We start from the raw sequence: 26,312 nt of genomic DNA on the forward strand, positions 1-26,312 counted from the left end.
GGGGTCCATTGTCTACAAGCCGTTGCTGTGAATAGAAAGCTGATTACAGATAACGAAGCAGTCAGCATTGTAGCATTGTCAGCATTGCAGGGGTGCCTATCATGCCATCATGTCTCCCCCCCCCCCCCCTGTTATTTTCAAGTGTTTCCCAGTTTTTCAGAGAAAGAGCTTTTGTTTGCCTTTTAGGTCTGAACTGCAGACTGGAAGTGTTTTTCCTCTCTTCTACATCAAGCCGGATAAAGCAAATCCTCCCTCTCCTCGTCTCCAAATGACTTGTCTATTATTAAAAGCTTTTAAATGGAGCAGTGTGTTGGCTGAATACCAAGTCCAATGCCCTGTTGCCAGGGAAACACATACCCTCAGCTCTCCCTTTTTTTTCACTTCCCCAGAGGCTCATATTTCAAAACTGTCAGCAATCTCATGTGCTCACACTGCTGCCTTTCAGCTAAAAGCTTTTTGTGCTCTCTGCCACTGGAGCAGAGTGGAGTGGAAAAAGGAGAGCGGATGGGAGTGGTTAAAGGAGAGGGAGGGAAAATGAAGTGCCTCCCTTGCCGTTGCCTTGGCAACTTGATGTCACGGTGACATCACACACCACTAAAAGCTTTTAACAGGATTCCTCTCCCGCCTTAGGCCCCATTTTGAGTCCTCTTTCAGCTAGGCTAGGGGGAAGGGCACAGGCAGGACCGTGTGTGTGCCTGCATGCATGTATCAATCCCTCACTGCAGATTCAACACGGCTCTTAGCATAGTAAAAGGCTTTCAAATTCAACCTCTAAAGGTCCTCTTTCTGCAAAACAGCCAGCACAGGCTCAGAGAAACCATTTAAAAAATGGCAACAGAGGACGGTTTCAGCTACCTATTGGCAGGTCACAGTGAGAAACACAGACGGGCCCCGAACTGGACCGACGGTGAAATGAAAGCCCTCCTGTACGTCTGGGAGGAACATCACAACGAGCTGAAAATGAGCAAGAGGAACGCCAAGGTTTACGAGAAGATGTCCCAGAGGTTTTTCCAGCTGACCGGAGAGCAACGTTTCAAGGAGGAGATCAAGATGAAAATCACCAACATGTCATTTCAGTACAGGCAAGTGCACCAAAGTTCATTCAAAGTTTGAGTTCAAACTCCAGCTGTTGCATGACTTGTAAACCTCTATTCTTTGTTAACAGGAGACTGAAAACTGTAGCCAATGAAAGTGGGGAGACGCCGGACTGGCCATACTTTAAGCCCATCGAGAAGATCCTCTCCAAGCCGCTGGAAAACGGACGTGTGATCTCTTTGGAGTATCAGGGTTCAACTGCAGGCCCATCCACTTCCTCCCAATCTACAGACATCCTGGTGCCCCAGACAGAGGAGGGAATGATGGGATATCTGCCAGAGTACACAGGCTCCTCAGATGAGATGGAGATAAAACAAGAGCTTGACTCTTTGAGCTCTGACAGTGAGCACACACAAGGCTCCAGGTAACAGGAACTAGTCGAGATGTATGTTGTGTGGGTGTGTGTCTATGTGTCACTGATTAAGTTAATGGAAGGTTGATAAACTACCCTTTGAATCCTATTGGTTCAGGGAGCCGTCCACCAAGGTTTTTCAGTCTGAATTAAGCTGAAAAAATCGCAGCGTAGGGCTAAACTTTGTAATGTTGTTAAGTGAGATTCTTTAACAAAAAAGCTCAAACCATCTCCATGACACTACTCTTTTTGAAGGCCAAAATATCTGACTAAAAGCCTCAGAAATCTTCAAAAAATATGTGTGAGACTTTGGAAACCTAATTGCTTTGCGAAACTGCTGATTCCTAGGTCCAAACTGAGCCTAGAGGCTTAGAAATATTTACAACTTCATAAATATTAGATTTTTATGGTAGCTTAATCACAGCAAATCTTGAATTCCTATAGTGTTTATATCCTATATGGCAGCTACTCTTACTCTGCTAAGGTAGAGTTTAGCTTTTCTTTTGCTATGACTGAACTTAGCTGCTGCCTTATTTACGTAGAATTACAACTTTATTAGTAACGGCCCGTCCGCTTGGAGCTTGGCGTGTCTGAAGCTTGGGGATTTTATGCGAGCAATATATATATATATATATAAACTCCCCAAACAGGCGAAAACCTACCAGTTTCACCCACTGTCTCTGCCACCTCCCTCCATGACTGGTTCTTCCGGTTTGTATGTGAAGAGGGTCTGGTCATACAAAACCGGGTGATTTGCTACAGCGATAATCAGTTTCTCCTCCATCTTTTTTTGAAATATAGAAATGAACGGCGGGATATCTCTCCCAGCTTAGACGCGGTTTGATTAGCTACGGATTGAGCTGTCAGATTTTCAGAAACGGGATTTGATTGGCTGGTGCTGGCTGGTGCTGGCTACTCCAGCGTCTCCGGCGTCAGAAGTTGAACATTGTTCAACTTCTGACGCCGGAGACGGACCGCTATGCTACCCACAATTCAGTTCGGCGAAAAGCGAGGCAACGTGACGTCACCCCATTCAAAGTGAATGGGCAGACGCGTTGGAAACCGTTTTTGAAGCTGTCGAAGCTGTAGTGTGGACGGGCCGTGACGGAGCCTACACACGGCGGCGTGCGTTGCCGCTTGGCAGGGGGGCGTGTCTTGAGCTTGGGGAGTCAACGCGAGCAACAACCACTCACATGAATGTCCCGCCCCGGACATACAAAGCAAAGCATTCATGCTACATCCATGCTGGCTAAATATACTGTCTATGCTTGCTAGCTGTCCATTCAAACGAAGTACACTGGATATAAACTCCCCAAAACAGGCGAAAACCTACCAGTTTCACCCACTGTCTTTGCCACCGCCCCCCATGCCTGGCTCCTCCGGTTTGTATCCATGTGTGTAAAGAGGGACTGGTCATAGAGTACCGGGTGATTCCCAACCGCCACGATCATTTTCTCCTCCATTTTTTGACATATGGGAAATAACTGCGGTCTGGCTCTCCCAACATACACCCGGTTGGATTGGCTAGCGCTTGTACTGTCAGATTTGCATACGCGGGATTTGATTGGCTGACGCCTCCGTCGAGGCGGCAAAAGTAGAACATTGCTCTACTTTTGCAGCGAGCACCGCGAGAGAAGCTACGCTTTGCTCCCACAATGCAGTTCGGCGAATCGTGACGTCACCCCATTCAAAGTGAATGGGCAGACGCGTTGGAAACCGTTTTTGAAGCTGTCGAAGCTGTAGCGTGGACGGGCCGAAGAGTATAGTTAATCAATATGAATCTGATTCAGAAAACGGCTGGGCTTTGCTTTAGCATTGTTCAGCTAGCTTTAACTGTATTTTGTTGTTAGGTCAAGTTTTACACACTGTTTTCATTGGTATTACATTTATAAACATACAATGGGAAAGGTGACAACAAGTACATGTCACTTTAGCCAAGGCTAACTTAGACTTGGTAATTTTCAGCTAGCAATCTTTTGTCTCTACTGCTTAAGCTTTATGGTTGACTGCTTGGTTTGGTGCTAAGCATTATAGCTAAAGCTTTAAATGCTTTACAATTTGTTCTTTAAAATTATACAAATGCCTGTATGACAACAATTAAAACGTTTGTTTTACATATAAAACATGTACTTTAGGTGTGTTTATCTGGTTTACCTAGCAGTCTGGCTTTAAAAGGCTACATCAATAGTTCAATTAGTTTATTTAGTATTTCTCATCTTCTAAAATACTTTTGATCTCTGGCTCCACAAGGGAGTTGCTGGGGTAAACAAACGGTCAAATAGAAAGACTAACATTGAGCTCTAGTACTTAGACACTGTCTGCTCTTAACTGTCCATTCTGTGTTCTCCAGCTCTCACCCTACTCCAGCCAGGAAAAAACGCGGAAACAGGCATCTGTCCATGAAGAGAAAGAAATTGCGGGTGATGCAGGCCATGCTACAGCAACAAAAGAAGTCGGGCCGGGCCATAGAGGAGACGTGTCGTGAGGTCCGTCGAGCCGTGAACCAACAGAACCTCATCCAGGTTCAGTGTTTGCAGCTTCAGGAGCGTATGATGAACCTTCTGGAGAAGATGATCCAGCCTTCCACCACTTCAGCACCATGGGGTCATACCGGGGTCAAAGATTCAGTGAAGCCATGAAGTGCCAGCGTTATGGTGGTCTGGAAGAGATCATGGTCTTACTTAACCTATAGCCTTGTTAAAGCAAGAATAAAGCATATTTGTTTTAGATTTCAGTTGGACATGGACATTTTATAGGTTTATTGTGTTGCATACATCAAACTGTAGGTCTGCAAAGTAGGAGACGTATATGTTGTTGAATTTTGTTTAGGATGTCATGAGCCTTAAGATGGCTATATTAATAACCATAAAGACATATGACTGTACTTAAACATCTTTCATTCTAGGAATAGCTGTATCAGATCGTTTTGTCTTGATAATCTGTCAAGTACAGTGTTAAAAACACTGTGGGAGCATCAGAGTTGCAAAAACAGACATATCTTGTCACTTCATTTTTCACTGTGCTAGGATAATTACAAGTTGGGAATGCTTGATGCCAAAACAGGGCAATTTGCCACATCTATTAAGTCAAGGCATGATTTCTGCTGTTTTTGAAGTGAATCTGTTAGCAAAAGGCAACACAAAACAGCAACCCTCGAGTTTCTGACAATGACCACAATGGGTTAAGGTATACTTCCTGCATTTCAATTAATATCTTTTCCCAAGGTAAATCTTATTTAGATGCAATAAATAAAAATCTGACAAACAACTAAAGTCCATTGACTCATTCTTTATATCCATAAATGTAAGATGTGCGTCACTGTGAGCTAACTGAGATTGGCTCTATTCCTGCAAACTAAATTGGCTGACTAAGAAAACAACATATAACAAATAAACCACAGTTTTCAGTTGTGGGGGGCATTGTGCTTTCAGGAGAAGAGATAGATGCAAACCTTGAAACATGTTTTTTTCCTAGATTGCTATTTTTTTTATATGTTTGGTTGATAGCATTTCTTTGTTACTGCAGAATAATTATTGAAATGCAAAATCCACAAAACACCACAGGTATGAGCTGATAAGCCAAACCGTTTGAAGTCTTTGCCTTTCAGCCTATTTTTAAAAGGATTAGGAGAAATTGGGGATTAAGTTAGTTCAATCACACCAACTAATTATTCATGATGATAAAATACTGTTTGTTCGAGATGTAACTGAACTACGACGGAGTATTAGGGCCACACTTAGAAAAAAAACAACAGAGATTTCGAGAATAAAGTCGTAATAATACGAGAATAAAGTCATACTTACGAGAATAAAGTCGTAACTGTGAAGGAAATATTTAATGCGATCTGTGCATGGGAGACTGTTGGTATTTTCCCTATGTGTCCTGTTTGTAGTTTACACAGGGCACAGGTCAAAAGGTCCTGCCTCCCTGAGGGGAAGTGTGACCAAATGCACAGATGGTTGTTAATGGATCAGTCCTTGGTCTCAACATGTGTTTGTGATTATTGATCAGAAAGGGCCCGAACAGAGGCTCCTCCTTGATTATCTGTGTAGATTTGCGCTGTGTTTCTGTGTAATCTTCAGTGTTGGCTGGGGAATCACATGATGAAGTCGTGTGAGAACCCTGCCAATGCTCCCGGCCGTGGCTCTCAATAAACTCAGGTGTTTGATATAAAGCGGACTCCAGCTTCCAGTTCTTCCATCAACATTGCTGAGCAGAAGTTTCTCTCACAGTAACATTACGAGAATAAAGTCATAATTACGAGATTAAAGTGGTAGTTTCATAAGTGACTTGAGAAGCGGATTCGGGGGAGATTGTCTCCTTTCTGCAGGAGGAAATGACTGGTTCTGGCCGACTACATTACATTACATTGCGATTTAGCTGATGCTTTTATCCAAAGCGACTTACAATAAGTGCATTCGACCAAGAAGATACAAACTTGAAGAAAACAGAATCATATAAGTACATCAGGTTTCATAGAGCTAAAACATTTCAAGTGCTACTCAACTGGCTTTAGATAAGCCAGTCCTTTATTAGTATACGGGCTTTGTTAGCAATTATTTGTTAGTAATTCTTTCGCTCGAAGTGGAGTCGAAAGAGATGAGTTTCTATGGGCTCAGAACAGTCTCATAATACACTCATGCACACAGAAGGATTCACACTTGTATTTCATGATCCGCAAAAGGATTCACACTTGTATTTCCGGATCCATACTTGTGTTTTTCAATGTACACACAAATGTGTTCTGTTTCATATACATGTAAATAAAATCCAATTACAGAAAAAAGTTTTACATTATGTATTTTTGATCCTCACATATTTTTGTTTTCCGTTTAAATCCCCTGCACCTGCAAACACAAACCGCTTTCTGTGCACCGATCGCTGTGCATTCGTGTGTGGGTTTTTTGAGACTCCCCTGACGGTCAGCCGATTCGTACTTGTAATTGTGTCTATCTATAGCCAATCAGATGTCTCCTTCATTCTAAGCCAATCACATGAGCGCGCCCCCACGAGGGTATGATTTATTGCGTTCATGACACTTCATATACGCATTTTGCGCTGTCCGATCAGCTCGCTAAACAGAGGGCGTTGCTGATCTGATCTCTCTCTCGCGTCTTCACTCGCGTTTATGTCCATATCGATCAGATCCAGCTCTCCTGATCGGCCTTTATAGAGAGCACCGATCAAACTATTAAGAGTGAATATCGGCCGATAATGACCGGCGGGGCTCCCCCCGTTAACAGGTCACTGTCTAGCACTGGCTTCGTAGTGCACTGATCGATTAGGCTAAGCTAACCTGTAGCAATCCGCCTGCCCCCACGAGACCTGCGCACCGGAGTCGGATCAGCGACCTCTGCCCGTGCGGCCCCTGACAGAGGAGGGACCGGAACAACAGGTCCACACTCCCTGACAGGAATCAAAGCCGGGGGTCGGCCCCGTCTCGGCGGCCGAGCCAGCACCACCGGCCGGTCGACGTCCAAGTGAGCAGCCTTCACCCGGTCAACCGAGACGTGCTCAGCCTTACCGCCCATGCCGACCACCAGGTGTTTTTCACCGTGTTCCAAAACCCGGAAAGGTCCATCGTAAGGGGGCTGCAGGGGGCCTCTGTGTGCGTCGTGACGAATGAAGACGTAGAAACATCTCCGCTGTAGAACACTGCAGATCTTCCTTAGGTGCGGTCCTCAGGCCCAGCATCACCCAGGGCAGCTTGTCGACCCAGTTACCGTCCGTAAGGTCGGCCTTGAGGGACGCCTTGAGGGACGCCTTCATGGAGCGATGAAAGCGCTCGCAGAGGCCGTTAGCCTGAGGGTGGCAAGCGGTAGTCCTGTGCAGCTTAACCCCCAAACCGCCTGCCACAGCGTTCCAGAGCTCGGACGTGAACTGAGAGCCCCTGTCTGAGGAAATGTCTGACGGGGTGCCAAAACGACAAACCCACGATGCAATGAAGGCCCGGGCAACGTCTGCGGCTGATGTCGAAACGAGCGGAACCGCCTCCGACCAACGGGTCGTTCTGTCCACCATGGTGAGGAGGTAGGAAAACCCCTGAGAGGAGGGCAACGGACCCACCAGGTCAATGTTGACATGATCAAACCTCCTCTCAGGCACCAGGAAACGCTCCAATGGGGCCTTCGTGTGCCGGTGCACCTTAGCGCGTTGACAAGCCACGCACTCCCTGGCCCAAGTCCTCACATCCTTTTTCAGCCCATGCCAGACAAACTTCGCGGCCACCAAGTGCACCGAAGGCTTAACGCCGGGGTGTGATAGGCCGTGCACCGCTTTGAACACAGAGCGCCTCCAGCTGGCAGGGACGACAGGCCGCGCCAGGCCCGTGGAAACGTCACACAGGAGGGTAATGCCCGCGTCGCCAAACACCACGTCCTCCAAGCGCAGCCCTGCGCCCTCCACCTTCAGAGCCTGGACGCCGGGATCTGTGACCTGGTCCGCCGCCATGCGAGTATAGTCCAGGCCCAACTGGACGGCACTGATGACGACTCTGGAGAGTGTCCGTAGTGAACTCTGATATGTAGGAAAGCTGCCGCTGCTGACGTGCCGACCAAGGCTCCGCCACTTTTGACATGGCGAATGTGAGCGGCTTGTGGTCGACAAACGCCGTAAATTCACGGCCTTCCAGCATGAAACGGAAGTGCCGCACGGCCAAATAAAGTCCAAGGAGCTCTCGGTCAAAGGCGCTGTACCTGCGTTCTCTGGGCGTCAGCTGGCGGCTGAAAAAGGCGAGCGGCTGAAAAAGGCGAGCGGCTGCCAAGCGCCCTCCACCCACTGCTCGTGCACCGCGTAGTCCGACGCGTCCGTGGTGATGGAAATGGGAGCCGTAGATGATGGGTGTGCCAGCAAAGCCGCCTGAGCCAACGCGGTCTTGACCTCAGCAAAAGCGACGTCCGCCTCTGCTGTCCAGTCGATCGCCTGGACGGGGGTCTTGCCTTTCAACGCTTCATACAGCGGCCGCATGATGTGTGCGGCCCGGGCGATGAAACGGTGGTAGAAGGTCACCATCCCCAGAAACTCACGGAGCGACCGGGCTGTGAGCGGGCGAGGAAAAGCCGCAACAGCCTCCACCTTCGCTGGCAGAGGTGTCGCACCACCCTTGGTGACGCGGTGCCCCAGGAAATCAATGTCAGACACACCGAACTGGCACTTTGCAGGATTGATGATTAATCCGTGTTCGTTGAGTCTTGTGAAAAGGGCTCGGAGGTGGGACAGGTGCTCCTGCACTGAAGCGCTGGCGACGAGTATGTCGTCGAGGTAGACAAACACAAACGGCAGGTCCCGCAGCACCGAATCCATCAGGCGCTGGAACGTCTGAGCGGCATTCTTGAGTCCAAAAGGCATCCGCAGGAACTCAAAAAGTCCAAAAGGTGTTATCACTGCCGTCTTGGGAATGTCCAGGGAGTGCATGGGCACCTGGTGGTATCCACGCACCAGGTCCACCTTGGAAAACACCCCTGTACCGGCCAGATTAGATTAGAATCTTTAATGACCACACAGCCAGGCTGGTGGAATTCGTGTTCAGTGCAGAGTATTACAGCTTGTTCCATACAGTTCAACATACAATAAACAGACAATAAAAAGTACAACACACAGCACAGGGCAAAGACATATCATAATTTAAAATTCAAGGTGTGGTGGATTATTATTGTTCATTGGGGTTATTTAGAGTCCATTTAGTGCGCCAAAAAGTCCTGAATGTGCGGCACTGGATAGCGGTCAGGCGTAGTGGCGTCGTTGAGTCGGCGGTAATCCCCGCACGGGCGGAACCCGCCGTTCGGTTTGGGGACGACGTGCAGGGGGGAAGCCCAAGCATTGTCGGAGCGGCGGACAATGCCCAGGCGCTCCATGGTTGCGAACTCCGCCCTCGCTACAGCCAGCTTAGAAGGGTTCTACCGTAGACAGGAGGCCCCTCGGTAGTGACGTGGTGTTCCACGCCATGCTTAGTGGTAAGCGCAGAGAAGGTGGGCAGCGACAGGTCTGGAAACTCGGCCAACAGTCTGAGAAACGTGTCTGCCCCTGACAGCGAGCCCGACAGCCCGTCGTACGCTGCGCTGCCAAGTGTGCACACGAGGGAAGAAAACGTCAAGGCATCAACCAAACGCCTATTCTTAACGTCCACTAAGAGTCCATGAGCACACAAAAAATCCGCTCCGAGGAGGGGAAAATAAATGTCCGCTGTCACAAAATCCCAGCTGAAACGCTGTCCTCCGATGCACAAACACATAGGCCTCACGCCGTACGTGCGAATGGGACCGCCGTTAGCCGTCGTCTACGCTCCGTTGAGCGCCCGTGTCACACAGAAACAGGCTCCCCGAAACGCTGTCGCTGACGAAGAGGATCCTGCACGTAGGGGTGGGCGATATGACGATATATATCGTCGTGACGATATTAGGTCTCCACGATATGCTTTTTCAGAGATATCGTCCTATCGTGATAAAAAAAAAATAGCGGGAGGGGAAGAGGCTCTCCGTGCGCGGCGCAGGGGACTATGACAGCGGACGGAGAGCCTCTTCCCCTCCCGCTCCCCCAGCCTCACCTACTAATTTTAATTTCACCATATATCAAGCCCGATCGATTTCACAATGTCTGCTTTCGTTCAGTCCGAGTTGTTTGACACGCTCCCAAAGTCCCCGCCCCCTTTCTTTGCAGCGAGCAACCATAGGGCAGGCATTTCATAAAGGGGCTCCTTATGAAAAGACTAGCAAACGGTGGAAAGACATAACTGACGCTGTGGCGTTTTATGTTTTCCCTTCAGTTATGCTAAAGTCTTTTATTACACTTCAAGTCTACTCTAAAGTTTACATTTTAATTGTTTGGCACTGACTTTTCCTCATTGATGTTTTATGTTTTACTTAGTTATGTTTTACCCTCCTTTTCATGTTTATTGATGTTCACTGCTCACTTGTTCATTCAGGGTTTCATTTCTGAAATAAAACCAGCTTGAAATGCTATTTTGGTCTGTTACTCCTTTTTGTTTTAGTTTCTGTTACCTTGTAGGTGCTTGTACTGTTAAGTAACTTGAAAAATAACCATAATAACCGACATGAAAAAAATATCGTGATATATATCGTCTATCGTGATACTGCCTGAAAATATCGTGATAACATATTTTTCAATATCGCCCACCCCTACCTGCACGTGCCGCAGACGCTCAGGGCCACTACTGAGCGCCGGCCCCTCTGTTTCCCGGGGGTTTGTAGCTGCACGGAGCGATGCACTTCTTCGCCATTGTCCGGAAACGTGCGTGGTAAAAGCACTCTCCGGTGTCTCCACGCCGGCTCGCCACAGCCGTGTCCGGCCCCCGCCATGCTGTCTTGACTGGAGATGGGCCGCTGCGCGTCGCGGCTAACGTCTCTGCACCGGGCTGTTGTGTAGCCAGGAAAAGACGATCCGCTTCCTCAGCCAAGGCACACGGCTCCGTGACAGGCGTGTTGGCCAGCGCCGTCTGGACTTGGGGAGGCAAGTGACACAGGAAAATCTCCGTGAATAAAATCCGGGGATCTTCCCCCCCTAGCCGATTTAGCATTTTCTCCATTAGCTGAGATGGCTTGCTGTCTCCTAGGCCTTGAATGTCAAGTAACTGGCGGGCCCTCTCCTTAGCAGATAAGCTAAATGTCTTAAGGAGGAGGGCCTTAATCGCCTCATATTTGCCATGATGTGGGGGGGCTGCGATGAATCCCACCAACCTGGACGAGAGCTGCCCAGCGCTGCTACCACATGGTAGTATTTCAGGTCCCCGTCACGGACCTGTCGGCAGGCGAAGTGCGCCTCCACATGTGCGAACCATGCCTCCGCGGCGTGCTCCCAGAATTCCGGCAGCTTTACGAACACATCGCGTTCAGCCATGCTCGTTAATTTTCCGGAAACTTTCTCGGAAACGGGGTCACCAGTGTAGTGTCAGGAAAAGGGAGTCGGAGGCGGTGTATTCAGAACAGAGTTCCAATCTTTATTATCCATTAAAGGAATGGTATGCTCATGACACTCATTTTTAAATAATTATCATCCGATAAAACAGACCAGTCTCTGCCAGTCTTTTTTTTTTTTTTTTAATCCGATGACATTATCAGTGATTTTAAACTGATTATATACCGAAATAACATCAACACTGTGGGCGCCGCCATTTTCCGGACGTGACGTAAACCATGCGTTTGGTTTTCGAAGACACGTTGATCTCCATGTTATTTACTGTAGTTTCTCTCTTCAAATATGCCTCACTGTATCGCGAAATATTGCCACAATTCTGATAGGAACAATCCACGGAATGCTCGGTTCCATCTGTTGCCAAAAGGTAAGCCTAAGAAGTACATTCGGAGGCATTCGGAGTGTGATAAAACATAACCTGGGATTTATGGAACAACCATTACTTAATGGAGATGCAGTACCATCGGTCTTTCTGGTGTCATCACCGACCAGGACACCAGTTCGGCCAGTTGAGAAATCGCCCTCTGCAAGTGTGAAGCGACGGAGGAGCAGAAGTAGTGCTCGGAGTAAGAATAAGGTATGTTATAGCGCATTTCCATTGCAGCGGCTAGCCCCGTTTTAACGTCCTTTAGCGTCCAGGCCAGGACAGTTTTTGGTGGCCTTTCCATATAGCGTAGTACCGACTAGTGTGTATTTCCCCCGAGTTTTTCCCGGCCCCATAAAATCGTGATTCTATGGCCAGGGACAACGAAGCTGAGTATGCTAAACTAGAGAGGGAATCGCTAGCAAGGGTGGTACTACATGCATACATATAGTATCTTATATCATCTTCCTATTATACACACATGCATTTCCAAACATTTGGACTACCTATATTGCAAATGTATTATCTTTTCAATTTACACACGGCATCTATTGCACGTCTGTCCGTCCTGGGAGAGGGATCCCTCCTCTGTTGCTCTTCCTGAGGTTTCTCCCATGTTCCCTTTAAACTGTGGGTTTTCTTCGGAAGTTTTTTCTTGTACGATGTGAGGGTCTAAGGACAGAGGGTGTCATATTGTCATACTGATATGTATGGCTGAATTCCCCCATCCAATCTCGTCACATTGGTCAAAACTTCTTCCTCTGCTGACGAGTCCGAACTCAAATACCCCGCCATGTTTCCGTGTGTTGTCAAAGTGAACGCATGGATGACGTCACGACCATCACGTGACTACTGAAAATGGCAAACATGGCGGCGGCCAGACGGAATATACAGGTGTTGATAAAAAAGAGCTATAAAATCATTATTTACCGGGGAATATCGCAGATTTCTTCAGGGTATGATTTAAACATAATGTTTCACTAAATACTGAAGTTTTGATTAATTATCTAATGAGTGGACCATTCCTTTAATCATAGAGAGGTTAACACATCAAATGCTCTGCTTGACGAGCTAGCAGGAATGGGTGCTAATGCTACAGGTGTTCCCACTAAAGGGTCCGTGTGGCAACACAATAAGAGAGGTGAATTATGTCCAATAACGTGTCACCACAACACAAGCATTCATCAATGGTTCGGAAAGTGGCGCTGTACCTTAATAATACAAAGGCTTGTATTTGCGTGCATTTCCTGTTCGGAAAGTGGCAATGTACTGAGAGTGGAGGTGTCCTGAGATTAGCGCCTGCAGGCAGGCTCCATGGACCTGTCAACTCCGGACAGCGCAAAATGCGTACATGAAGCGCTACGTCATGAACGCAAGAAATCTACCCTCGTGGGGGCGCGCCAGAGGCGCGGGAAGGTATTTTGAGTGGGGGTGCTGAGGTGCTGGACTCCAGTGAACACTATTACGGGCACTATAGAGCACGCACAAAAGCACTCCCCACACGCAAACACACAGTACACCCGCGACTGTTACAATGAAGGCTCGATAATCAGCTCACGGCATATAGGCAGGGGTAAAGTGCTATTTTTTTACGAGTGGCGAGCGGACCTCACCTCCTCTAGGGGGTCCGGGGGGATGCTCCCCCGGGAAGATTTTTTTTAAATATTGAAGTTAAAAGCATGAATCTGGTGCACTTTGAGAGCAACATTAAGAGATCTATGGATACATCTCTTAACACCCAGATGAAACACAACTGTAAGCAGATGTTCTTTTTCTTTATGGATATTTTACAAATCACTCCCCTTTCAAACTGTATTCTTGTTTTACTGCCATATAGTATTTCATAACTGTTTTTCCTTTATTCTCTTATTTTTTTTATAATGATCATATGAAGGTGTGCCGCGGAAATAATCTTTTGAATAATTTGTGACCAAACCGTTTGAGTCCCACTGAGATAACTTAGACTAAAGTTAACTATCTAAACACTCAGAGAGTCCTTTAGCTCACCTGAGCCTCTCAGTCTGAGAGGAGAGGACTCTCCTCCAGCTTGTTGTGGAACCAACAGCTCCGTATGTCCGTTAGTGCAGCTAGCTAACCAGATGCTAACAACCGGTCCCTCTCTCTCTCCCTCTCTCACACACACGAAATGCGCTATTTCCCCACACACACACACACACACACACACACACACACACACACACACACACACACACACACACACACACACACACACACACACACACACACACACACACACACACACACACACACACACACACACACACACACACACACACACACACACACACACACAGCCGAGCTTGAATGACACAAGCACACTTTTATTTCCATGCAACTCTCTGATTGGTCTGGTGTCTTGCCTCTGTTGCATTCACTGAACACGGGAAATTACAGTTCTATCGTCCTCTCTAGTGTCTTGATGAGGTTCACGTAAAGCACGGTTAATGTATTATATTATGGAGGTAGAATTGTCCGGGGCAGGCCAAAATATTATTTTACCAACAATGTGGAATGTATTGGCTCCATATTACACAGATTATGCACAGCGGGAGCAGCAATAACCGTCAAAAAATAATTCAGACAGGGGAGCACCGCACCCCCTGCCTGCCGCAAGGGGTGCTGCAGCGCCCTCAGCACCCCCCTTCCCGCGCCCATGGGGCGCGTTCATGTGTTTGGCTTAGAATTGAGGAGACATCTGATTGGCTATAGATAGAACATTTTACAAGTACGAATCGGCTGACCGTCAGGAGAGTCAAAAAACCCACACACGAATGCACAACGATCCGTGCACAGAAAGCGGTTTGTGTTTGCAGGTTCAGGGGATTTAAACGGAAAACAAATATGTGAGGATCAAAAATACATTATGTAAAACTTGTTTCTGTATTTGATTTTATTTACATGTGAAACGGAACACATTTGTGTGTGCATTGAAAAACCCAAGTGTGGATCCAGAAATACAAGTGTGAATCCTTTTGCGGATCATGAAATACAAGTGTGAATCCTTCTGTGTGCATGAGTGTATTATGAGACTCGTAGATGTAACCAACGACAGCCTTGTAGTCGGCCAGAACCAGACATTTCCTCCTGCAGAAAGAAGACAATCTCCTCCAAGTCCGTTTGGTTCTTTCTTCGAAATAATAGACAGTTTCTTGCACAACCTTTTCAAAGTTCTAATACTTATGATAATCTGATGCTGATGTGCCAAAAGATTAAGTATTTCGTTATTTGAGAAACCTAAACTAAAGTAGCCTACTGCTTCACAAGATGCTCCACATTCCTAATTTTATTGATGTTGCTGTTGTCTCCTTCTCAAGTCACTTATGAAACTACGACTTTAATCTCTTAATTACGACTTTATTCTCGTAATTTTACGACTTTATTCTCGTAACTATGACTTTATTCTCGTATTATTACGACTTTATTCTCGAAATCTCTGTGTTTTTTTCTAAGTGTGGCCCTAATACTCCGTCGTACTAAATAGTGCTATATCACGCCCTCTTGTTTGCAAACCTGTGGCCTGCTGCACATGTGTAGTAAAGCCATGTGACACTGTAGGAAACCGTTGCAGCCCTTTGACCAGAGAGGTAACCTATTGTTTACAGTGAAACCGCATTCAAGTGCTGCTGCTCCAGTGTGGAAGAAAGAGAGGGCTGCCCACAGGAAAATTAATTCAGATATGCCGCAGTGAACAGCAAAATCATATGGGTAAGACTTCATTTGTATTTTTGTAGGAATATCGTATCAAGAATGAACATGTGTGTGCGTTTTACAATGTAACGTGCCCCTTCGTGACATGTTTTCGGTATAATTATAAAGCTTACAGTTTGTTCTTAACTCCAGTAGAACTATAGTTAAGTGTCACTTGTTATTACAAATAATAATATTGGAGTTTAATTAGATTTACTTGTAAAATAAACACTGTCAACTGTCATCACTATCAGCCAATAGCGTCACTCCAATCGTTTGAATATTGAATATGACGTGCATTGTGATTGGCTAGAAAGAGGCGTCACATGTTGCGGAGACGTTACGCTGTCATGGTTACAATGAAAGACGCTTTGTGATCATGTTTGTGATCTCCACCGTGAGTGAATGGAGGCTGGTGGTGCGCTCGCGAGTTGCCATATGGACTATTGAATCACGGCAGGGAGATATTGCCTTGTATGTTTACGAAATGGACGTGTAATGTATACAATGTAAACTTTTGGACGTTAAGCAGCGTGAACGAATGTACGTCAGAGTTTTTCTGGAACTTTTCACCGCTGAGAAAGGTAATTTAAAAAGTTGTCCGTACAAAGCCTCATTGTAGCACGAGCTTCGGGGTTAGCGTAACATTGGTTTAAGATTAGCTATTTTAAACTTTATTAAAAACCAAGAAGCCACTAAGCTTCGTCAGGTGTTTCCGGTTTGAACATGTTTAACTCATGTGGTGAGTTGAGTATAGGAACATTTAAAAACAGTGGTTGACCAAAACCATACAAAAATCTGGTTGTCATTTCGTGTTGCTGGTGAGTAGGAAGCCAGCTGGCACTGTTTGGGGGTGGCCCCTCTGCAAGCTGTGTAGGGACATAAAAGCTTTCTGTGTCTTATCTCTGACATATAATTGCTAAAGTAAGATTGATAATGATTTTTTATTTCATTTAAGTAAGAGTTTAAAAAGAGCTTAAGATACACCATGCTTCATTTTGATGTTGGCTTTAAAGTGTGTGTGTGTGTGTGTGTGTATTGCAAAGTGTTTTTTTCACAAATAATCTTATTACAAGATGTATTAATAATGCAAAAATAACTTCATAATAATCTTAATATACTATGTAATGTAAAGGTGGAAATATGAGGTCTTTCTTTGATAAATCTTCTACAATTGTGATTCTTGAATATTTGTTTAGGGTGATTTTTGAGCAGAAAAGGTTACATTTACTAGTTGTATCAAAGGTGACGATTTCCTTCTTTATTTATTGTAAAATATCTGTAAACTAAATATCTTTGTTTTGTCTTTTGGACATTATATCTGCAAACTGGTTTTATGTGTGTTCTCACTATTTTGACAACACCAAACTCAGTTAATTGACCAGGAATTTGGCAGATTAAGTAATAATAAGTGTTGCTGCACTAGTATAATGCTTTACATTTGTATTTCATCACAATGTTTCTCTGTTGAAAGCCGATAAGAAACTGAACTACTCTGCGATAATTCTTCTATTCTAGATTTTTGTGTAATTCCATGTATGTGAAACAAACAGCTTTTCAATTGTGTATCTTCCTTTTTTTGCCCACTGTGTAGGATGACGACAACACAATAGTGTTGGCAACCTGCATGTGTTTCGGTTCCCACACGCTGGGCACCCTACAGCAAAGATGAGGATACAGGGACAGCCCGAGGGCGCGAGGAGGCGTCTGGATTTAAATGCAGCCGGGGATCTGAGGGGCGTGGAGCTCGTACGTGGACGGGCAGGATATGGCTTTACTATCACGGGGCAGAGGCCATGTCTGCTAAGTGGCATCCTGGAGGGAAGCCCTGCTGACCTAGTGGGACTCAAACAGGGGGATCACATCATGGCCATCAATGGAACTGACGTGTCCACTGCTTTGCATGAGACGGTGGTGCAGTTGATTGGCAGCTGCAAAGGACCCCTGCAGTTAGTGGTGCATGTTGCAAGCCGAGTGATGGGGAACCCCATTCTTAATGACGCAAAATTTGGGATTGCCCAGAAAAATGGTATGTTCCAAAAGGCAGCTGTTCTCCGCACTATCTCATATGATTCAAGCAACTCCTCCTTCAACTCATGTCAGGCTATCAGCCCCAGACAGAGGCCGGTGTCAGAGCCTGATATGTCCCAATGGTCACAGCAGTGGAACTCTTTAGCTGCGCAGCAAAAAGAGGACATGTCCAGAGTGGCGGACACAGACTCTGTGTTTACAGACACGGAAGAAAATATTTCTGACTGGAGTATGTTAAACATGACCTTGGTGGTGGGCTATCTGAGCTCCACAGAGCTTATTTTGAACACTACAGGGTCAGAGGAGGACTGTTTGAAAGCCATTCGGGAGCGAATACGACTGTTGGGAACAGAGCAGAACACCCACACTCTGGTGATGATGAAAGTCATGTATGACTGTATTCGACTTTGTGACGACACAGGCGCCGTTTTGGCAGCCTTTCCTGCTGAGAACCTGGTTTTAGGGGCTGTGTGTGCTGAAGACCCTCGTTTTTTCTGCCTGGTCACCACAGCACACATAATAAATGGGCGTGTACCAGAGGGCGGTCCTCTGCGGGCGTCCTGCCATGTTTTCTTCATCGACCCAGAGCTGGGGAACCATGAGGACCATACGGGCATTGCTGGACGCTTTGCCTTCGATTGCACTCCAGATCCAGACGCCTTGGGGTGCCTGGAATTCCCTCAGACCCCCCAAGATGTTCTCCATTTTGTCACAGTCCTGTACAGTGACCTGGGGGAGGCTGTGGAGAGGCTTCGAGTCAAACTGGACGTGGAGGCTCAGCAGCAAGCCAAGGAAGAGGGAAGTAATGGCAAAGAAGGCAGTGCTAGTAGCAATGGGGACAGTGGAATTGAAAATGCGTCCCCCCCTGAGGAGATAGCGGACAGGGATTTCCCCTCTGCAATCCAAAGCCCCCCTGGGACCACCCTCCCCAGCTGTCCATGGGATTATCCTCTAGCTGAAGACCTCACCCCAATAAATCTCTCCAAGAATGGCAAAAAACTGAATCCAGAGAACAGTGCCAGCACACATTCCCTTTCTGAGTCACTACCTGGCCCTGATTCTCTTCATAGATTTTATGGGGGTCCCCCACCCAGACTGGAGTTCCAGTTCAAGCCCCCACCACCTCCTCTGCCTTCGTGTAAAAAATCGAACTCCTTTGTAGATCCGCTCAGAAGAAGCCAAAGGTGGTGGCCAAAGGCAAAGTGGCCCAAAGTCCACCACAGTGAGGCGGACCCTCAGGTGACCAACAACTGGTCCTCAAGCGTAAGCCTGGGCTCCGGGACCAATAACCTTCCCCCCCCCATGAGCCAGATCCCCTCAGACAGGTACTGCTCAGCAGAGGTCATGATGCTCCCTCCCAGAGAGGAATGGACCAAAAGGTTTCTCGACCAGAGGGAGAAACAGCAGAAAAACCATAATACCAAAAATGTGAGTATCAACTTTTATTTTGTATTTGACTGTAAAACAAACATTTTCTAAACAAGAAATGTTGATCAGGTTTGCCAGTGATCTCTGTGCTCAAAATAAGTTGATCTCAGCCCCTTAAAAATAACAACATATGAATGAACTATTGACGGTTGCAAATGTCAACTGGTTGTAACTAGTTAAACTAAACAGTGTTATTTTTGTTGGTCTTGTTTCTCTGAGAAGCCTAAAAATATATTTGAATTAATCAGAACAAAGGCAAGAGTAGAAAGTCTAACAAGAACAGGATTTTGCGCCGCAGAAATACATTTGATCTGCTTACGGTTCTGTTAATCCTCTTGGGAAAACATAAGGGTGTCAACATTGTGGTCAAAAGGAATGACTTGATTGACATAATCTGGTTGGTCGGTGCCAAAACAGCGTAAACATATATTAGTAGATGCTCTGCTATCTTTGCTGCAGTTAAAAAAATGAAAATATTATGGAGAGACTCATGTTTTGATTATATTAGGAAACGTTTACCCCTCTCAATTGTCCTTACCGCAAAATAGATTTGTGAGTAATTACTTTAGAATTTCGAAAACTGAGTCTTATAATACTGTATCTATCTGTATTTCTCTGCTATGCGTTATTGGAAAATCCTGACACACAGTGACACGAAATAGTTCCATTGTAGGACATCTGTTTCTGTACTTCAGTCACGTTCAACACAGCGACACAGGAAGTATTAAAATGGCCACACGGAGTTGAGTTTCCAGACACTGAGGGGGTGTACGTACGCCTGGCTCTAGTGACACCTACAACGAAATACAATCCCACTTTTTCGACGGTCAATTGGTGCCGAGTGTGAAATGAACGCAGAAAGCACCTGTTTTGAGTCAATGATGTCATTGTCAGATGTGTGCCGAGGGAGGGATTTTGTTTCTGCCCACAAGATGGCCCTGTGTCTCCATGCAGACCTGGACATGTGGCTCCCTCAGTAAATCAAGATCAGTACGCTATGCACGCAGCGTCTCTCAATGTGTTTATTTCTGCTAATGGGGTGAATGTAATTCATTAGCAGGTATGCAAATAGGGCTGCATCTTGTCGGAAAACAATTACTTCATTGTGATTATATTGGATGATGTTGAAGTTTCAGTGTTCGAGGGAATGATACTTTTTTCCATCTGTATCCGACACAGATTTCTTATTCAGTCTGTTGAGTGCTGTTTGAAACTTCCAAACTGAAATACTTAATTTATATATTTTTTATATTTTACTTGACCAATTATTGTACTTACTGCCATCTTGATAACATTTTAATCAATAATAATCAATATAGCTCGGGTGAAACCAGTGCAATTAGGGTCAAGGTCAGCTGAACATCTTAATTGTTTTAAATACCCCTTACAGTTTTTAATGTTGTTTTTTCTCCCCTTGAAGTAAGTACTTGGCTGTGTTTATAAATCAGAAGCAGATTGCATCCCTGTCCCCTCAGCCTGCATTAGATCAGAGAGGAGACAATCTCGCTCAGGAAGCCAGGCAAATTACAGAGTAGAGCCCATGTCATGCAGCGGTAATTATCTGCAATTCTTAAACTCCCTTTCAAACATTAGACACGGCCTCTCCAGTCATAGGAATAGCAGAGGCTGGTGAAAGGCAGAAACACATGGTTCTGTTCTGACTGTCTGACTGCCAAAGAAGTCCTTGTGTCTCTGTACTTTTGAAACAGGGTTGTATATGTTCAGATTAACTTAATATGACCAATCTGCATGTTGTCAGAGAGATGTTATCATGAATGTACATGTTTAGCGAGGAAATCTGTCAAATCTAGTGAGAAAACCGCAGAATTCCAAACCATGTTCTTCAATACCGACAAACTTCAAAGTCTATGTTTGGTTATAGTTACATTTTCCGTCACTACCATGTTTCATTATCCAGACTACAGTCATAAAAGCATAGTTAACACTTAATATGTCTTGAAGGTAAAATGTGACTTTTTGAGATATGTAACTAAATGCTCCAGCACACTTAGAAGTGAAGAACATTATATTTGCACAATATTTTCTAAATTATTCCATGTTGTCTTTTTTGCTATCCTTTAGCGAGATGCATTATGGAGGGGTTATAAGCAATACAAATATAATTTAATGTTATTAAATTTAATTGAATGTCCCTAATTTGGACCTATTATTGTAGAGACATCAACAGGGTCCAAACTAAAAATACAAAAACAAAGATTTAAAGAATGAGGGTGTGTGTATCAGTCTTTCTGTCTTACACTTGCGTCTCCTTTATCCTCATAGGTGTCCAGGTTTTGGGGTATGGGTGTTAACCGTGCATCTAAACGCCGCTCTGTCAAACGGCTCAGCCTGGCGAGATCCCTGGATGACCTCGAGGTAAGCACTATGTTTTTATTGTGTTTGTTTCCCTAGAGGTTTGAATACAGACAACTGGGTTGCTGTCCAATTGTCTGCTGCAAGCTCAATAAAGCAACACATACATGTTATAAATAGACACATCATATTCAAAACAAAGCCATATCCAAACCACACACAGTTCTATTTAAGAGTAAAGCAAAAGAAAAAAAGACTTCCTGCGGGATTTGCTCAACATCTTTTCAAACAGCTGACGGTAGAATAAAAAGCAGTGAAAATGCCCAGTAATCTTCCTCATTTTGGGATGGTTGGGATTCCTCTTCCTCCCCCCCCCCCCCCCCGCCCCCGTGACTCGCCATGACCGTGTAACCTTTGAGAAACAGCTTGATTGGCGAGATCGATAGCTATCGTAGTGGAAGCTCTACCATCCCGTGGTGTATCCTGTCATGTCGCTACAGTCGATGCACTTCCCTTTTGCCATAAATAGAGCCTTCATTTCCCCAGGAGATAGTACCCATCGGTTGACAGAAGTGCGTGGGGAAAGTTAGACTTGTCCAGAACCTAAATGCTGATGATGTCATATACCGTAATGATGACGTGTGTGTTGCCACTTCAACAAAAGTGATTGGAAAACTATCATGTGACATTACAGTACTGTGGACATTCAGTTGAATACCCCCCCCCCCCCCCCCCTTTTCTCATGCTGCACAACTTTTTTTCACCTTTCATTTCCGTTGCCTTGAACTCTGCGTTTTGCTGCTGCACTTGTGGCATGAGGGGGGGGGGCTCACAAAGTGGTCTTTGTGTGGGCCAGAGGCGTGGTCCTGCTTGTTTGGCCTCGCTAATGAGCACTGCTGCACGCCTGAATATCGTGCTCATAATAAAGCCGTGGAACTCGGCGGTCTCTTCGTGCACGCATTGCTCATGCACACTGAATCTGCACTGATTCAGATTCACAAAAAGCACAAGCACTAGTGGTCCCACATCTCATAATTGCTCCGAAACAGACACACAAACAAACCGTACTGTATTTGTATACCCACGCATTAGTCACAGACACGCCCGCAGACCACGCATTGTACTCTCACACTAAACAGAACTGTTGCTGAAAAGCTCCAGATTGTGTGCAGCCTGCCCCATGCTCAGCCGCAGGAATAAAGATGGCTATAAAAGGTTGTGACAGCTGCACAACACAACTGTTATGCCTCATTTCAATGCGGGTTTACGCAATAATTCTCCCGCTTATCTGGACTGTACATTGACATTTTATGAAACTAGCGTGGGCTACTTTGTTCGTGTCTTCTTAAACTAGTTTTGTTTTGCTTATGTGCTCCAAGTCGCTTAATGTACACAGTTGACTTTACAATCTTTTTCCGTCTCATTATATTTAGTTGCTATGGTTATGTCTTCCCAGCACTTGCAAATATGCATCTATCGAGAGTATAATTACCCCTCACTTCACAATCATCCCTACCAACTGATGCAGCTGTTTTCCACAAATGGTTTTACTTTTAAAACGTAAAGAACTGCTTTGAGCAAACTCTCATTGGCTGGGCAGAAGGTGGGATGCTTCACACTTGTTCTATTGTGTTATCCTTCTCTAATTGTGATACCTGGACACAGAAGCTGCTATGACAGGCCCAGGCTGGTGTCGCATGTTTCTGTAAGTGTCAGTATTGGAGAAATAAAAGCCACTGGCCTTTTAAGTGCGATGATGGGAAACAGGATCTCTGTACATTATCATGCTTGGACATGTTGGCTACCGAACAAAATGGCCAATAGACTGACTTTAAACATCTGAAGTTAGCTTAGTTTGGGCATTAATGCTTCATAAAAAGTTGAATGATGTTGTCTACTTAATGAATATTAGTGTTGTATTGAGCTGGACTTGGATTGGGATGCTGGAGGGGAATTTAGGCATACATTGTTAGAACTAGGGCTGCTCAATTAATCGTATTTTAATCGCAATTACGATTTTGGCTTGCAACGATTATGAAAACAACGTAATCGAAATAAAACGATTTTTCTTTTTTATTGGTTTTTCAGTTGAATTATACTTAAGGTTCAGGGTAATCAACTGTTCACTTTTTTTTTTTTTTTCAATAAAGGGATGTTTTCAAAGTAAATCGTTTTTAATAACAGTGATATCAATTATTGACCCAAATAATCGAGATTATGATTTTTGCCATAATCGAGCAGCCCTAGTTAGAACTGGCTTTTTAAACGATTTAGCTGTATAATCTTATCATTGTCAATATGTTTTGTAAATATGCATGGAGCAAGCTGGAATTATTGCTTTGGTGGAAGTTTATCTTGGTTACAAAACCCCATTTTTATAAAATAAACAGAAGAATGGTTAATTGTCTTGTGCAAGGTAAACACACATTTTTAAAACACTAGGGACCCATTTCTGTTCAGTCACACATACGTACTGCAGTGCAAACAAAGGTGTCTACTGTTTGTTTGAACTATGCCGTATCAACTGCCGCTGTTGAAAGAGTCAAGAGAGAAGTACAATATCCCCGCAGGGCGTAAGACAAACTGTTTTGATCACGATCCTTTCAGTTGGCGGTTTTGTAAAAGGATTACATCCTATGTCCCGATGGAGATATTTCACTGACAGAAAGATGTGTCTTTCTCGTGGACACGATGTAACTATTAGGAGTGTCACAATCTCTATTCTAAATTGAAAATAAATCAAATCAGCTTTACATTTTGATGATAGAAATAAAAAAGAGGATATATACTCACCTTTTGGATTTATACTCAGCTGATATATATTCAGACTACATCTATTGGAGTTAAGTGCTGTTTATGGCATTTTACTGGGGCTATCCTGGTAATACCACCATTGGGAATGTTTAATGGTTGTTTAAAGTCAATTGGATCCTCACCTAGCACTTGCCCAAGGGCTCTTGTTTCAAGGGCAGAGCTTCACCCTGGGTTCAGGCTCAGAGCTTTGATGGTGCACTTCTAAAAGCCCCTGCTACAGCAAACTAATACATCCAATGGCATCACCAATGATCTTCTTAAAACAACTTCTATGCAGCAACGGGCAGGAAAGAGAAGCCGGATATTGAACTTCTGGCTGTGCTCTAATTCAGAGATAATAGAGATAATGAACAATCAAGCATCTCTAAGCCGGTTACCAACTCCTTGCTTCAGCATATAGTGATGACGAACTGGAAGAGTAGAAGTTGTTGCTTTTCTGCGGCACTCTAACATAGATATTGGTATGAATGCTGGTCTGAGGGACTGTCCTCATGACGGCACGTGATAAGCTGCCATTAAGTGCTGGCATCTGGACTCACAAGGACGCCGTGAAGATATTTTGGAGTTCGCCGTCAGTGCTCAGGGCAGACCCTCGTGGATAACCTCTGCATGTGGCCTCGCTGCATGTTGTGGACGAGCCCAGAACAATTTGGACACGTGCGCCCGTGTTGCTTTTTCCATGGTCTGCGGTGTGCGTCACAGCGGCTGGAGCAGGAATGAGCGAATGCTTGATATTTGTCTTCACATTACAGAGGCTCAGACACGTAGCTTTTGCATTGAGCGAATGAGCGCGCACTAATTCGGCACAGCATATACAATCTTGTGCTTCTTGATGCGTTTCTGGTTCAGTAGAGGGGGCTGTACAATTCTGAGTTGGTGCTGATTGGCCTTCCCTGCATATGTTATGAATACTGTTTTGACTGTCAGATTCCCCTTGTGTTTGGGCATGTACAGTATAAGAATGTGTTTCTATGTAGCTCCTTTTCTTATTTTGGTGCGTGCAAATGCCCCCAAGCACCACCGCACCACTAAGAGCCTATTTCTTACTACATAAACGGATGCTTTGCGCCCTGATAGAGTTCACCTTTTGCAGACGATTAGCAAGCTGCTGTTTCGTGCATGTGAAAACATCTATGTTGCTTTAAGAATGTTGTTGTATTACTACGGTGGTTGTTGCCTGCTTGGAAATATTTGGACACCTTTTCCTCTCTCCTCTCCTCTGAGGTGTGGAGACATTATCTCTTGTTTGCACGCCTACGGGTGATAGATCTATCTTGTGGGCGTAGCACAAAACCAAGAGAAGCCATGAAGACACAGGGAAAGAGGAGGAATTTACAGCAAAGGGAGAGGGAGGGAAAAAGAGAGAGAGAGAGAGAGAGGGGAACCGGCAGCAGAGGAAGAGAGAGGGAGCTTTTGAACTCCCAGTAGCTGTCAGGATATTCGGCTCTCCTGCACGCTCTCTCCTCCCCCGTTGAGCTCCGTCTCCACACTGCATACACCGACTCACACACGCGCCGCGGAGCGCCAGCGGATGGATTGGTTTACACACAGCAGGCGTGTGGAGCTGCGCTGAGGACAAGCCAAACACACGCGCCATACATGGAGCAAACTTTGACTCTCAACTCTGTAAGTCTTGCGATGAAATCCCAGATTATTTGGTCTGTCACTTCTCTCCTGTTCTGGCGGTGCCATCCTCATCCTCACCTTCCTCCGGCCACCGTTACTTACTCCGTCTTTGGGCTCTTTGTAGCTCCTGTTGTAGCCTTTGAGCGGCATACAGTGGTTAGCTTGTGTGGTCTGTCAGAGGAATGTTTTGACCGGTGCCAGCTGAACTCTCATGTGCTGCATGACACACACTGCGCTGCTCTATACAGCAAAATGTGGTCCAGCGTCTATATCAGGGTGCACGCTGACTTTAAATTAGACGTTGGACTAAAAGGGTTTTGTGAGGCAACCCAGGATTATTCTTGTAAACTGCACATCAAGGGTCGCTCGTGCGCCTTTGATTGAAGTGTGCTTGGTTGTGATCGCCCTGAGAGGTGACCCTTTTTGCAATCACTTTTGGCATTGAGAGAAATCCTGAGGGGAACGGAGATAAAATGACATGATCAGCGAACATTGCACTTTGCCGTGATGATCATGTCATAGCAGCAGTTTAGTTTGAAGTTGAAATGGTTGCCTGTGGTTTTGCCTTGCCCTTGTTGGCTTTGTGCGGGCTTGTACTCGCTCTGATTCACCAGCTCTATTATTCACCAGCTCTATTATTCACTTATCTCAAAA

At 45.3% G+C, this 26,312-nt stretch overlaps 2 protein-coding genes across 6 annotated transcripts in view; both read left to right on the forward strand.

Annotated features, from left to right (window-relative positions):
• Positions 1 to 607: 607 nt before the first annotated feature.
• On the forward strand, positions 608 to 4,700 carry msantd1 (Myb/SANT-like DNA-binding domain containing 1). The gene is made up of 3 exons (XM_034106322.1): positions 608 to 1,082; positions 1,166 to 1,459; positions 3,798 to 4,700. Exons 1-3 carry the CDS (start codon positions 829 to 831, stop codon positions 4,084 to 4,086), a joined length of 837 nt encoding a protein of 278 aa, XP_033962213.1. The 5' UTR covers positions 608 to 828; the 3' UTR covers positions 4,087 to 4,700.
• Positions 4,701 to 15,377: 10,677 nt separating this feature from the next.
• The window catches only part of rgs12a (regulator of G protein signaling 12a), a 40,564-nt gene continuing 29,629 nt past the window's right edge, over positions 15,378 to 26,312 (forward strand). For 2 of the 5 annotated variants that reach the window (XM_034105737.2, XM_034105741.2), the window contains exons 1-3: positions 15,829 to 16,030; positions 17,041 to 18,905; positions 21,189 to 21,281. In XM_034105737.2, coding sequence (XP_033961628.1) covers positions 17,115 to 18,905; positions 21,189 to 21,281 — 1,884 coding nt within the window. In that variant the 5' untranslated portion in view covers positions 15,829 to 16,030; positions 17,041 to 17,114. Of the gene's footprint in view, positions 15,465 to 15,828; positions 16,031 to 17,040; positions 18,906 to 21,188; positions 21,282 to 25,392; positions 25,659 to 26,312 lie in introns of those variants that run through there. The other 3 variants (XM_034105738.2, XM_034105740.2, XM_034105743.2) reach the window with 3 other exon arrangements.

Source organism: Pseudochaenichthys georgianus, chromosome 18 (assembly GCF_902827115.2).
Source record: "Pseudochaenichthys georgianus chromosome 18, fPseGeo1.2, whole genome shotgun sequence".
NCBI classification, from domain to species: Eukaryota; Metazoa; Chordata; class Actinopteri; order Perciformes; family Channichthyidae; genus Pseudochaenichthys; species Pseudochaenichthys georgianus.

Bases quoted from the DNA above. Each gene is read 5' to 3' on its own strand.
- msantd1 (XM_034106322.1), top strand. From the start codon at position 829: ATGGCAACAGAGGACGGTTTCAGCTACCTATTGGCAGGTCACAGTGAG. The intron at 1,083-1,165 runs GCAAGTGCACCA...CTTTGTTAACAG, and splicing joins AACATGTCATTTCAGTACAG to GAGACTGAAAACTGTAGCCA. The intron at 1,460-3,797 runs GTAACAGGAACT...TGTGTTCTCCAG, and splicing joins GAGCACACACAAGGCTCCAG to CTCTCACCCTACTCCAGCCA.